The sequence below is a fragment of the Lontra canadensis genome, unplaced genomic scaffold, assembly GCF_010015895.1.
Source record: "Lontra canadensis isolate GAN:19392208 unplaced genomic scaffold, GSC_riverotter_1.0 scaffold181, whole genome shotgun sequence".
In the NCBI taxonomy this organism is placed as follows: Eukaryota; Metazoa; Chordata; class Mammalia; order Carnivora; family Mustelidae; genus Lontra; species Lontra canadensis.
The window spans coordinates 646,618-661,076 of record NW_022631175.1 but is presented as its reverse complement, the minus strand read 5'-3'; the positions used below and the strand labels follow the sequence as shown (position 1 = coordinate 661,076).

Here is a 14,459-nt window from a genome sequence, read left to right as displayed (position 1 = left end):
TCCTTTTGAATTCTCTTTCCTTTCAGAGTCCCTACTCCCAGGATCATACCTATTTTTCCTCTGAATAAATATTTTGAAACCTCTGACTATCTCCAGCAGCCCCTGCCTTTGCCATTATGAATGAATTCCAACATTACATGACCGCTTTCGTCCAAGGCCTTATTTCCACATCAATCTCCTTCACTCTTCATCAGAATTTTAAAAGCCATGTTCAGGTTTAATGGATTCATCCCACAGAATCACTTTCTTAAACCTAAGTATTTTTAAAAAAATGTTATTGTATCTGTACAGTCAGCAAGACCCCCTTCCCCCAACAAGCTGAACATTTGTTAAGACTGTTCTCTCAGGCTTTAACAACCAATCCTCAAATTTTCTACGCAAAGCAAAAAGTGGCTGACACCAGATTCTTCCCACCAGCACATCTGCAGACACAATGACATCATCAACACAGGGCCTTCTCCTTCCCAACCCCCCACCCCAGGCTCAGACAAAAAGTTAGTGTGCGCGCACACAGAGCACAGTTACAAGGTCTGCCCCACCACAGGCACGAGCGAGAGGCTTTACACTTGCTTCCAGCTCTAAGCTCACCCTTTGAGTAAATTAGTAATAAGAAAGCAAATGGAATCTGCAAATACAAGATGGGTCCTTTCAAAAGCCCATTTCTAAAAATGAATTCCTTCTCAGTTACACTGTGAAATTCGTTAGCACCAGACAAATGAAATCTCCATTTACAAATGCATTCTGTGTAATGACAAAGAATAGATTTTCAAAGTGGAACACTTACTGTTTTATAAACTGTAACCTTCCCAAAATGTACTTTGAAAATACCAAAGCACCGAGAAAGAAAAAGCTGCCTACTTATCCTTTAAGGACATATGGCAAATAAATTTTGATCAGGAATTCATACATGCCTAATTGATAGTAGCACTATGAAATCAGACAGGTTTCTAGTATTTCACCAATCAAGTCATAGATTTAAAATGAGTCACAATGTTAAGCTCTAGGAAAATGTGAAGTTATTTTGTCTTTATGTTCCTTACTACCAAACACTTATCCTCAAAATGCATTTTCATTAATTTCACATCTAGGGGTTCCTGGCTGGCTTAGGGAGCAGAGCATGTGACTCCTGTCTCGGGGTAGTGAATTCAAGCCCCATGTTTGGTACAGAGCCGAAGGAGAGGAAGAAAAGAGAAGGAAAGGGAAAGGAAATGAAAGGAAGAGAAGGGAAGGAAGGAAGGGAAGGGAGATTGATTCACATCTATTGCCCACAGCTGCTTTTGCCAGGAATTCTGTCTCATAACTTTTTCGTTTGTGTGATTTGAATATCACTTTACTGTCAATACATGGTAAGTCCTCAACAAACATGCTAAGAATTCTCTTCAATTCAAAATGATAAGAGCATAAATATCATGAGAATTGCAATATTTTTTCTTAAAATACAAAATTTTGAAACTGACTAAATCAAGAATAACGACTTTTTCTCTTCTTCCTGAGATATAATTGATGTAAGCTATTTCTTAAATGTGGGTAATTTTAACAGGTTTATACCACCATTGTTGTTTTTAAGACAGACTCCTAAGTCCCTGTTGCAAAAGCAGGAAAATGTCTTGGACTTCATGATTTACAGGTAAACTGATTTATAAAAGGCCCTTACTAGTGCTTCAGGAAGAAGAGAGATTTTTATCTGTTTTGTTTACTGCTGTTGCCCCTCTGTCTCCCCAGTGGTACAAAGGATTTCAATTAGTATTTGCTGGACTGAAAGCACCTATGTGCGCAGATCCTTAGTAGGAAGTCAGATCCAAACCACCTGTAGGATCTCACCATGCACACCATGAGAACGTAGAGCAACCTCAAGTACAAAAAGATGAGCTCCTAGAGGATGGAGAAGGGGAAGGGAAGACAGACACTTAAGTGACTGACCCCAGACTCAGCCTTTACACACTGCCCCCAATGTGTTCACTTCGATGGGGTGTCTAAAACCTCACCAATTTAGACATCCATTAGGTTAACAGTTTGCTCTTTTTAATAATGGAGGAACCATGGGCACCTGAGTGGCTCAGTCAGTTAAAAATCATCCAATTCTTGGGGCGCCTGGGTGGCTCAGTGGGTTAAAGCCTCTGCCTTCGGCTAGGGTCATGATCCCAGGACCCTGGAATCGAGCCCTGCATTGGGCTCTCTGCTTAGCAGGGAGCCTGCTTCCTCCTCTCTCTCTGCCTGCTTCTCTGCCTACTTGTGATCTCTGTCTGTCAAATAAATAAATAAATAAAATCTTAAAAAAAAAATCATCCAACTCTTGATCTCAACTCAAGCCTTGATCTAAGGGTCGTAAGTTCAAGCCCAGTGTCCAGCTCCATGCTGGGCGTGGAGCCTACTTTTAAAAAAAACACAAGAACCATTTACACCTCTCAACAACCTTACTGAGACAAGTATGTCATCATTCCATTTTGCTGATGAAAAAACTGAGGTCATGCAGCCGATTTACTTTCCTATGTCACAAAGTATGTATATGTATAGCCGGGCTCAGAACCAGCGATGCTACCTCCCCAGGGACAAGGGAATGGGGCTAAACCTTCACTCACACATCCGCTGCATGTGAGCTCCTAACACCCTTGTACTCCAACACCTAAAACAAGCTTTCTTAAAGAGAGGGCTTTTGTTTGGGGTGACAAGGAAGCAACAAGTAGTTTTAAAACGTGGAACCCTCTGGAGGCAAGAGTCTAAACCTGAGGATAGTGGACTTAGGGTGCCAGAGGGAACCAAGCCCCAAAGGAAAACCACAGATTTCAAAACACGGCCCAGGGTCTGCTCTTGCTCCAGAACAGCTTGCCTCTCTCTCTCTCTCTCTCTCTCTCTTCCTCTTCCTCCCCTTCCACGTGACCCTCACGGTTCTCAGCACCAGAAAATAGGCTGCCATTGTTAGTGCCAGTTTGGCAACACCGTGTGATCCAAATACAGTGACCGGCACAGATCAGGGACACAAATATTTACTAAATGAACCAAAGACCAAAGTTGTTTCTGAGGGCACACGGGGACCCTAACTGCCATTTTTAAGGAAGGGAAGATGAGAACGTACTTGAGGCACCTGACTGTTGGGTGTACAAGGGAAGTTCTAAAGGGCAGGTCCACAAGAGAGGGAGGCGGGCAAGCTACTGCCAAAGCCCGGCAAGATTCTCTGTCCTCGGCCAGTATGCGAACATCTCGGCACACAAACACAGATCTCGTTAGAGGCATGATGTTTTAATATTTAAAGTGTAAGAACAAACACCATTATCTTATTTAGGCTGCCTTGTTTAGGTCATCTTAACATGAATAGCAGTTAAAAAAAAAAAAAAATCCCCTCTCAGCATTCTCAGGATGAGTGAGGGGGAGAAGATAGCAGACATTTTCCAAAAAGTTGGCAGTGGGGAGGGAAAAAAAACAAACAAAAAACCACCCACAGAAAATACCAGAAGGAAGAAAGTTCCCTTTAAAACATAGCCAGTGATGTATACAAATATATGTTTCGTACCAAATAATCAGAGGCTGCTGTGCTTTTAGGAAGACACGAGAGTAAGCCAAATGGCTTCAAAAACAATTCTTGAAAATTTTATCTATTTGCCCTGCGGTCAGCACCCGTGCTCTGAAGACCTGGCTACCAGTCCTAATCGGTATCAGATTTTCCCTAATGTGAGGTTTCCAGGCGTCGAATTACAGTCAAACTCCTGGGGCAGAGCAGGAGCCAGAAGCAACAGGGAAGATACTGGTTTTCCTTCTCCAACACCCCACCCCCCCGCCAACTTGCCACTTGAGAAAAACTGCACGTTTCCACGTGAGAAAGGGGCCTGGTCCTCCGAGGGCCAGCGCCGCGCTAAGTCTGGGATTTCGGGCGTAAACCTGCGGGTTCGGAACCGGCAGGGGAACACCTCCTCCACCAGGAATCAGTGGTGCGCTCCTCCCCCGCCGCCTTTGTCTCAACTGTCCCCGCAAACTCGCAGGCCGATGCCCTCCCGTAAACAGGCCCCCTCCACGAAAAGGACGGTTTTCCGAGCCCTCCGAGGAGAGGAGGCGAGCCCCCAGCCGCCGCGGGAGCCCCACCGCCAGCCGCGGAGCAGGCCGGGCTGCACCACGACCAAAGCCGCGGCCCCGAGGCCGCCGGCCGAGCGGAGCGGCGAGCCCGGCCGGGGTGGGGGCGCCGCGTCCGCCGCCCCCGCGCCCCAGCTAGCCCGCCCCGTGGGGGGGGCCATCGCCCGCCCCCGCGCCCGGCCTCCGCTCTCCGCCGCCCGACACTCACCGCCGTGGATGGGCAGCGGCGCCAGCACCTGGCCGCGGACCTCGGCCTTGGGCGAGTCGAGCCCGTAGCGCCCGCGGTCGATGCGGAACGTGAGGGGGGCGCCGCGGCCGGGCTCCTGCACCGTCACGTTGATGAGCGCCGTGTAGTACTCCTGGCTCGCGTTGTCCGCCCGCGCCGGCCACAGGCTGCAGGTCAGCAGAGCGAGCGCGGCGAGCCGGGCCGGGCCCGCCCGCGCCGCGCCGCTCATCGTCCCTCCGGGCGCCGCCGCCGCCGCTGCTCGCGGACCGGGCTCCCGGGCCGGCGCCGAGAGGCGGGGCGGGCGCGGCCGGCGCTGTGGCAGGAGCGCGCGCGCGCGGCCTGAGCGCGGCCGGGCACGAGCACGGCCCTCCTCGTCGCCGCGGCCCCGCCGCTCGCCGCCCTCACGTCCGCGGCGCGCCCGCGGGGACGCGCCCATGGGTCCCCGGGCGAGGACGGCGGCTCAGGCCGCGCGCGGTCGTCTCCTCGGGGCCCCTCTGGGGCCGTGGGGACGGGCCCACTCCATTTCCCCGGGGCTGGTCCCGCCGAGTCTGGGGCGCCTTGCCTGAAAGCGGCGGGAGGTTTGGGGGGCCGGCTCCGGGACCATACGCCCGAAGGAGGGTCTGCGGAGCACAAAGTCCCGCTAGTCCCACGGACGCGTCCGCCGCGCCCTCGCCGCCGCCCCGCCCAGCCCCTCTCCCCCGCGGCCTAGCGGCAACGCGCAGGCCTGGGGCGCAGCTCCGCCCCCGCGCGCATGCGTGCGAGGCTCTGCCCTCTCCCGCCCGCCCGCACGAGGGTGCGAGCAGCGCGGAGCGCTGTCGGTGTGGCTGGCATGATGGGCGCGGGTCCTGGAGCCTGGGAGCTTTCCAAAGGCTGCGGAAAAGTTTGCAACGAGAATGCCAAAGAAAAGCAGTTCGAACTTTACAATTAATTAAAAAAAGAAGATGTCTAAGAGATTCCACCTTTCAGCCGGTCCGCTGCAAGTCATATAATGGACATGACGGCGCGCGGGGGAGGGGATTTGGTTTGCAAAGAGGTGTGGGGGGCCCACAACACCCAGAACTGTAAGGGCACCTGTGTGGTTGAGAAAGCTCTCTACAGACGAGACCAAACCTCTGGAGTCCCTGGACAAGGAGCATATCGTGCAGAGACCTGCCCAGCCCCCAGCACAAACACCTTGTCACTTACGCTGTGCACCCTTCTAAAGCATAGACGAAAAGGAGGGGTGCGTCTTGTGTCAGCTGTGGCTGAATCCAGGAGCTTATAGAGTACCGGGCAGTGTCGTTATTATGGTTCCGAGGTGAGGAGGAAGGATAGCATCTCCTGACCAGCCAGGCCTGGATCCTCTGAATCCTGTAGTGGGAAGGGATAGAGTCAACCTCGCCCAACCAAATATACGGAATATCCCAGAAAGAGGCAGCTTCCCAAAGGAAAACCGAGGTACTGTTTCCAGGAAAAGGGTCTGGATGCAGTGCTTGCTAAAATATCAGATGTCCGCGGGTGACTCATAGCAAGAGCCTTCACAGTTTCTCCCTCTATATCCTTCTCTTCCGCCCTCACTGGGCATCATCTGTCTATGCCCTGGCCGTGTTGAGGCTGGATTGTATTTATTTACTTGTCTCCAGGAAGTACAGGCCCTAGGCCAAAGTAACCAGTCCCTCTCCCTGGGTCTAGCGTTTAAAGATGGATCTACTTTGGCCCTCCTACAGCGGATCCCCTCCTCACAGAGCAAGAAGTTCTTGGAACTGAAGTAGTCCTTGTTCAGGCACCTGAGACATGGAATTCCCTGCCCAGACAGCCCTGGGCCTGGTGGGGGTCTGTCCGTTCTCCTTTTCTTACTGGGCATTCCCTGGCCTGCCTGTGCCTGACGTTCTCATGCCCCTTTCTCCTTTGTCTTTACATCGGTCTTTCAAAGTATGGGGTATGGAGTGGGGTGAGGTCTCCATGCATAGACTCAGCAGATGCCAGCATCTGGGCAACATCAACACTGCCTTATTTTGGAGTGTAATTGTTTTAATTTTATGGACACCTTTCCTTTAGGGCAAGAGTTTTCTCATGTATAGCATGATATAAAGCTACCTTGTAAAAATTGTCATGAAACACACAAAACAAAATTGACATCTTGACCTTTTTCAAGGGTTTAGTGGCATTTGGTATATTCACTTCATTGTGCAACCATCACCACCATCCGTCTCGGGAACTCTTTTCATCTTGTAAAGCTGAATTTCTGTACCCGTTACATAGTAACTTCCCCTGGCCCCCTCCCCCAGCCCATGATCACCACCACTCTACTTTCCATTTCAATGAATTTGAGTATACACAGGCAGACATTTACATACATGCATATGTGGAGTCACACAGTATTTGACCTTTTGGGGTTTTTTGGTTTGGTTTGGTTTTTAGTGTTTGACGTTTTGTGACTGGATTATTTTACTTTGCATAATATCCTCTAGGTCCATCCACCTTGTAGTGTGTGTCAGTATTTCTTTCCTTTTTAAGGATGAATAGTATTCCATTGTATGTATATACTTTTGTTAATCTACCTGTTGAAGGACACTGGAATTGCTTCTACCTTTTGGCTAGGCTATAGTATGGGTGTATAAATATCTCTTCAAGATCCTGATTTCAATTTTTTTGCATAAATACCCAGAAGTGACTTTGCTGGATCATAAGGTAGTTCTATGTTTAATGTTTCAAGTAGCTGTCATACCATTTTCCACAGTGGCTGCAACATTTACCTTCCCTCCAGCAGGGTACCAGGGGGCCCATTTCTCCATATCCACATCATACCTTGGATAAACCTTCTAAAACATTAAGGTAAAAAAAATTCTTTTTATTAAAAGTGTTAGTAAAAGCACAGGTGGTACTTGGCTACAGCAGGTCTCATGACAGACGTGTATTGAGGGCCAACTGAGGCTCACGCTTGTCTGGGAATGAGATGCCCACCAGCTTCCAGGTCCCTCCTCTGTGGGGCTATTTCTCTGACTTCCCAACACGTGACTCTCTCTTATCCCTGCTCTCATCTTCCACCTCCTGAGAAATCCCAGGTCACCTGTGAGCCCCATCTGAAATGCCCCTTCTCCTCAGAGAACATCACTCCCAGGTCCACGAACAGGAACAGCCTGTGTATAAAGCATGCTGCATGGCATGGGGGTGGGGGGAGCTCCAGGCATTAGAGCCCAAGCTGGATTCCTTGGGGAGTGTTGGAAACCTCGAAGGATTGTCCAAAATTTAATGTCTTTTCCTCTCCTCCCCCTTCTCCTCTTCTTCTTCCTTTTCTTTATGAAATGGCCCAGGATCCCTCTGGTCCTAGTGAGACCCTAATCTTATTTTATTGTTTATGGTTTCCCTTTTATCCCTACCCCTCTCTCCCATTCCCTCCCCACAGGCAACCTTATGAATGCACTTAATGTATATCTTTTCAGTTCTCCCAAAACGTGAGGTATCCTATCTGCACATGTGCTTCTTTATTTTTCAACAGTGTTGGTTATAGATGTCATTCTGGTTCTTACTCTCTTCATCTACCACTGTGCTGGTATTTTGTATACCTTTTTCTTATATTTATTTATTATACTGTATGTTGAAATATAACATACCTGTACTAAAGTGCAAAAAAAAATATTCCCTATACAACTCAACAGATGTTTAGTAAGTGAACACAGCTTTGTAACCACCATTGAGATCAAGGTGGAAAACCTTACCAGCACCCCTGAAGCTTTCCTGGGCTTCTCAGTCATTAGCACCCCCGTATTCTGACTTCTGTTGCCTGTTTTTGGACTTTATAGAAATAGAACCACAAACACATACTCCTTGGGGTCCGGTTTCTTTTTCTTGACATTATGTCTGTGAGATTCTTTCCTTCCTTGCATGTAGTGGTAGTAGTAGTGGTTGCTCTTTTTCTTTGCTGTATAGTATTCCACACCAGATTTGCCCATTTTTCTGTTGATAGGTATGTGGATTGGTTTTCATTTGGAGCTATTTGGGGAAGAACTGTTGCAAAGATTCTGTGTGTCTTTTGGTGGACATGTGCAAGCCTCTCTGAGAGTATGTGTTCTGGAATGGAGTGGCAGCTTTGCCGGGTAGGCATGCATTTAGCTTTGGTAGAAACTAGCCCAGTACTAGTTGGCCTCTGTAGAAACCTCTGTTTTTGTTTCCTCCCTGGGGCTCTGTCCCTTGGAGGTCTTGGTCCATACCGGCCGCACTGCCACTGCTGCTCTTGATCAACACCCTGTACCTCCCTCCCGCCAAACTGTGGCCGGGGGTGAAATGATTATGGAAACCCAGTCCAATCCTCATGGGGCAGGCCATCCTAGAGAAGCTGCTCACAGTGTGTTCCTCATGGATCCTGAGGTCCTAGGACAGGCTACAGGTGAAGAGCCTTGTGGGGACATCAAGCCTGTACAAGACACATGTCTGAACACTGGCAGAGCATTTTCATGTTCCTAACAAATTTGCTGTCTCCTCCTTTTGAAGGACCCAGTGGCATGCCATAGGCCTTTCACATGATGGCTGTTATGGAAGGTGGCAGAAGGATGGGCCCCAGGTCCCTGGAGTGCAGCCTCTGGGTTCCCTGAGCCAGCACATGGAAAGGGCATTTTAGGAAGTGCAAAGAATTTTTTACTTTAATAATTAAATTTTCATTTTAATATTACCTTATTCTTTATAGCAAGTGATTTTCAGTGATAGTAATGTCAACCGTCTTTAAAAAGTAAGGTGTTGCAGGATGCCTGGGTGGCTCAGTCAGTTAAGCATCTGCCTTCAGCTCAGGCCATGATTCCAGGGTCCTGAGACTGGGCCCTGCATTGGGCTTCCTGCTCAGCAGGGATCCTGCTTCTCCCTTTCCTTTTGCTCCCTACCCTTGCTTGTGCTCGTTCTCTCTCTTTCTCGCAAATAAATACATTTTTTTTTTAAAAAGTGAGTTGTCTTGGGAAAAATATGTAATAATAGCCAGGTGGAACACCGGTGTGGCAAAACTGTACAAGCGGTGATCAGATGAACAAAGTGTAGCAAATGCTGGCAGAGAAGATGGTGGGGGCTTCTGAGATGGACGCCCAGGACCGGGTTCAAATCCATGGTGCTGACTGTTAAGTACTGAGGGATTTTGTAAGTCATTTGTAAAGCCACTGATCCCTTTAAATTGACCATGGTGGTAAGTAATAGTTCTACCTCCCTTCCCCTCCATCTGCCTCTGTCTCCTTTTCTTATTTTTCAGAAAGTGATTTGCCAGAATGTCTCTGCCTTGACACAGGTCAAGTGGGTGAGCTCTCCAAGCTCCTGTCCCCTCTGGAGTCAGTTTTCCTCTGTGAAGTGGACCTAATGACCTCTCCCTCTCTGGCTCTGCCATGCAAATTGGATGAGGCATGCCCGGAAGCTGTAGCTACCACCGTCACTCCTGCTTTCCCTAAGACTTGTCACTGGAGGCACAGGGACCTGTGAAGTGTTTGAGTGGGGGCCTGAGTGAGAATGGGCAGTGCTCCTCCCATCCCAACCAGACATGACCCAGGGCAGGCCATCCTGGATGGGTGGATGCCAAGGCTGGCCAGTGTCCTGCACCCTCAGGTACCAGCAGGTGCCCCACGGACAGCAGGGACACGACATCATAGCATCTTGTTTAGAAAAATGTACAAAACATTTGAATCGGCAGTTCCAACCTTTCCTTCCCTCTCCTTTTCTTTTTTTCTTTTTTCCTTCTTCCTTCCCTCCTTCCTCCTTCCCTCCTTCCTTCCCTCCTTCCTTCCTTTTTCTCTCCCTCCCTTCCTTCCTTTTAAAAGATTTTATTTATTTATTTGACACAGAGGGAGAGCACAAGGAGGGGGAGCAGCAGAGGGAGAGGGAGAAGCAGGCTCCCTGCTGAGCAGGGAGCCCAACGAGGGGCTCGATCCCAGAACTCTGGGATCATGACCTGAGCCGAAGGCAGACGCTTAACTGACAGAGCCACCCAGGGGCTCCCCTTTTCATCTTGCTTAATGAAAATCTTCAAATATAAGAAAAAGTATAAAGAATGGCACTATGAAGCACTTGTATCCCACCATCTGGGTTCAGTCGTGGTCCACATTTGGTCATATATCCATTACCTGTCTATTGCTTTTATTTTTAGAATTTTTTTTTCTGAACCATTTTATGACTGGTAAAATCAGTCATCAAATAGGCTGTTCTCTTGTATTCCCATGAACAAGACAACCCACTGTAATTCTGTAAAATGATCCCATATTTTCCCCTATTCATATGTTCCCAAACATCGAAAAATGTCCCCGCACCACTGATTTTTTTTTTAAATTTTTAATGGGATCCAGTGAAGGTTCTGTCTTGGATTTGGTGATGTTTCTTTCCTCAAAACTCAAGACTTTGAGGGTGCAGCCCCAAATCCTGCAGATTACAAGAAGATGGCTGTGTGGTACTGCTGAGTTTGTGTCCCTCACAGACAGCACCCCTAGTTGTTTACCCAAAAATGTACTGAGTTCTGCCATTATCTTGTCCATCTGGCACATACATGGTCTCATACTTTTTTGGTGTAGACACCAAAGTTGCTGCAACTGTCTTTCTTTTTAAACTACAGGGAAGCTCAAAATTGAAAGCAACCCAGGTTCCTCTCCACTCTGGGCCCGCTAGAGAAAGGAAGCAGATGCCTTTCCCGCTTTTCCTGGTGGTATGGCATTAGGGAAGTCGTGGCGGGGCACAGGGAGTGTGGGCCCATGGTGTTGGCAATCCTCCCAGCCTGGGGCCCACCAAGGGAGAGCAGGCTTGAGGGCCCGCCGGGTGTCCCTGTACAAACCCCTGTCAACAGAGGTCTCGGATTTGGAACCTGTCGTGGTCCAGGCGCTAGGATGTGACTCTCCCCGAGGACCAACCCCCCAGGCATAGGGATTGTTGCACCCATTTTGCAGATGAGGAAACTGAAGTTTGGGAGTGAACGCTTTGCCCAGTGAACTTGCTCCAGCCAATGAGGAGTGAGCAGGGAAGCTAACCCTATCCCCATGCACTCCAGGCTTATCTCTCTCTTGCCGCTTGGCGCCAGGTTCAAGATTCTGACGACGTCTCACTTTCCTGGTACTTAGCCAGCCTGGGAAGCCAAAGGCTCTGTCCAGGAATTCGGGTGGGGCTTGGGGCCGACGATGAGTGGGCACGGGTTGCTGGGATGGCTGCCTTTTAGCAGGATCGAAGGCATCACTTTGTCCTTTGTCAGTTTTTGTTTGGTTAGAGTGATGAATTGCTGAGCCAGAGAGCCCAGAGAAGAGACGCCGGCGGGGCTGAGCTGGCCAGGGCAGGCTGGCCCACGGGTCTGACCGCTGACCTTCAGGCTGACCTGCAGTGGTGGTCCCTGAGGTCGCCAGGACCCCTCTGCCAGGGGGCCTGGCTGTATCTGGGAGGGCTCTCTGTTCACAGGCAGAGAGACACGTTCAGAAAGAGACTCTATTGGAAGGCTGCAAGTGAAGGCAAGGTGATCGGGCTGGGCTCAGAAAGGACAAGCACCCAGCAGGTTCTGCGGATCTGGGCAGCTGGAACAGAATGACTTCATCAGGACCCAGCTGTTGGGCTGAATCAGTGTCACTTTCTTCCGGAAAGAAAGCAGCTGACCTGTCTAGTTTGAATCAGGTGCCCACACCTTGATCCTAGAAACAAAGGCACCCTGACTGTCAGCCTGTCCAGGGAGCATCTGAGGGAAGAGGAGAGCAACTGAGAGCTGACATAGCCCAGCGAGCATGGGAGGCAAGGACAGCTCTGTCTGCTCCAGGGAACCCTTACAGGCTGCCTGATCCCCATTCCTGCCAGGTGAACCCTGCTTGTTTCTTCCACAAGCAGGGGTGGGATTCCAAACCGATCTCTGCAGACATGTCACTGAGCAGGGGGCCATGCTGCTTTCTGTTTATTTGTGGCCAGCGAAGAGTCTGACAGCGGAGGCTCAGTGGCTTCCTTCTGGCCAGTAGCCTCAGGATTCGGGTGGAGCCAAGCCACGCAAGCCACCAGCCCAGAGCTGACAGCGGCCTTCATGCAGCTTTTCAACCAACATTCCACCCAAGAACAAGACAAGCAATGTGCCCAAGGATGTTTATTGCAGCCTTAGCTACAGAGGCAAAAAGTTGGAAGTAAACTCATTTATTTGTCAAGCAAATTATGGCACAACAAATTTGAGGATGATTATGCAGCTATTAATATATGAAACAGGCTGTGGCAATGGGAAGAACACTTATGATGTACTGTTGAGTGCAGAGGCAGAACAGAAAATAAATCTCTGGCTGTCACTCTGTAAACTGAGTCCACATATGTGAACAAGGCAAAGATGGAACTAGCAAGGTGAAAGAGTTTGGTTCATTTGGGAGGAATATGAGTGACTGTTTTGTTTTTTTTTTTAAGATTTTATTTATTTATTTGACAGACAGAGATCACAAGTAGGCAGAGAGGCAGGCAGAGAGAGAGAGGAGGAAGCAGGGTCCCTGCAGAGCAGACAGCCTGATTCAGGGCTCCATCCCAGGACCCTGGGATCATGACCTGAGCCGAAGGCAGAGGCTTTAACCCACTGAGCCACCCAGGCGCCCTGAGTGACTGTTTTTACTTTCTTTTTTTTTTCACCCAAAAATGCAGTGTTCTTTTTGCAAATATAACAAAGCTCTCTCTGATCCCCATCAGGAGATCATCGAAGAACCTATTTGCGGTAGTAGGACTGTGGGGTGCAGCCAAGGGTAGGGAGATTGAGCATTATGGGGGGTCAGCCTGGAAGAATTGAAGGGGTGGCTCCTGGTGGTCCTCAGACAAACTATCCTTTATAGCGCTAATACTCTGTATACATTTAATGATTCTATCCCCATCCCTTGGGGGAAAAATAGACATAGATTTGGCCTATTGACTATAGGCACCGTTGCTAGAAAGAAATCTCACATTATTGCAACAGATGGGATATGAATGATGGCGATGTTCCTATAAGAAGTCTGTTCAAAAGTTATGCCAACTTGTTGTTACTGAAAGCAGAGGGGGCCAGCCCATTACCCTCACTGGAGTCACAGCTGGATCTCATTCCTGTCATCAATTTTGTCCCAGGAGAGGTTACAAAAAGTGGGGAATACATCTCCCTGGTGAAGCATATGTCTCATGGTGGGTAAGTATCTCCTAAGAAAGATTGGGGTGGGGGTAGCCAGATATGATCAGATATATGAAAAAAAAATTTTTTTAAAGATTTTATTTATTTGACAGACAGAGATCACAAGTAGGCAGAGAGGCAGGCAGAGAGAGGAGTGGGGGAGAAGCAGGCTCTCTGCTCAGCAGGGAGCCTGAGGCGGGGCTCGATCCCAGGACCCGGGGATCATGACCTGAGCCGAAGGCAGAGGCTTTAACCCACTGAGCCACCCAGGCACACCTGAAAAAAGAATTCTTACAACAGATCTTATCTGTGGAGGAGGAAATCTCATGAAGAATGCCAAGATAGTGTATGTCAGTGTGGGGGATGGGGAGCAGATGATGTGAGGGATCACCAGTGGCATTCCAGTCCCTTCTCCCTTGCCTGATTCCATGCAGGGGCTGTAAGGAGATAAAAACTCAATTTTCCCTTAAGGGCATCCATCCGTCCATCCACCATTCTACCCACCCATCCACTCACCTATCCATCCATCCAACCATCCACCCAACCATCCACCCATCCTTCCATTTATCCATCCACCCACCCATTTGCCCAACCATCCAGCCATTCATCCATCCACCCAACCATCCACCTATCCACCCACGCATCCATCTACCCATCCACTCATCCATCCATTCATCCATCCCCCATCCTCCCACCCATTCCCCTGTCCACCCATCCATCCACCCAACCACCCACACTTCCACCCATCCATCCACCCATCCATCCATTCACTCATTCTCTCTGGATGTTTATTGGGCATCAGTTCTAGGCACTTGGAATACCTAAGCAAACAATCAAAGATCCCCACCCTCAGGAAACATTCTAGCCAAGATGCCTTTCTTGCCAGTATGCTGGGATGGAAGGTCACTGTTGCCACATTTTCCCCTTTCTCCTGCCCACATGGGATCATAAGCATGGAAACCAAGGGTGGTGGAGGAAAAAAAGGTGAGGGAGTGTGGGTCTGAGCCCTCTTCCTTCTTCTGCATTTCTTTGTTTAAACCACGAGTGTGAAAGATTTCCCCTTATTTGCATCTGAATGAAGCCCTAACTGATAGATAGAAA

The 14,459-nt window shown here is 49.2% G+C and overlaps 1 protein-coding gene across 3 annotated transcripts in view; it reads right to left on the bottom strand.

Annotated features, from left to right (window-relative positions):
• Window positions 1-4,546, bottom strand: part of RNF130 (ring finger protein 130) — a 133,078-nt gene extending 128,532 nt beyond the window's left edge. The window contains exon 1 of one of the 3 annotated variants that reach the window (XM_032846848.1): window positions 4,271-4,546. In XM_032846848.1, the coding sequence (XP_032702739.1) occupies window positions 4,271-4,517 (247 nt within the window). In that variant the 5' untranslated portion in view covers window positions 4,518-4,546. The remainder of the gene's footprint in view (window positions 1-4,270) is intronic. The other 2 variants (XM_032846849.1, XM_032846847.1) reach the window with 2 other exon arrangements.
• Window positions 4,547-14,459: the final 9,913 nt, after the last annotated feature.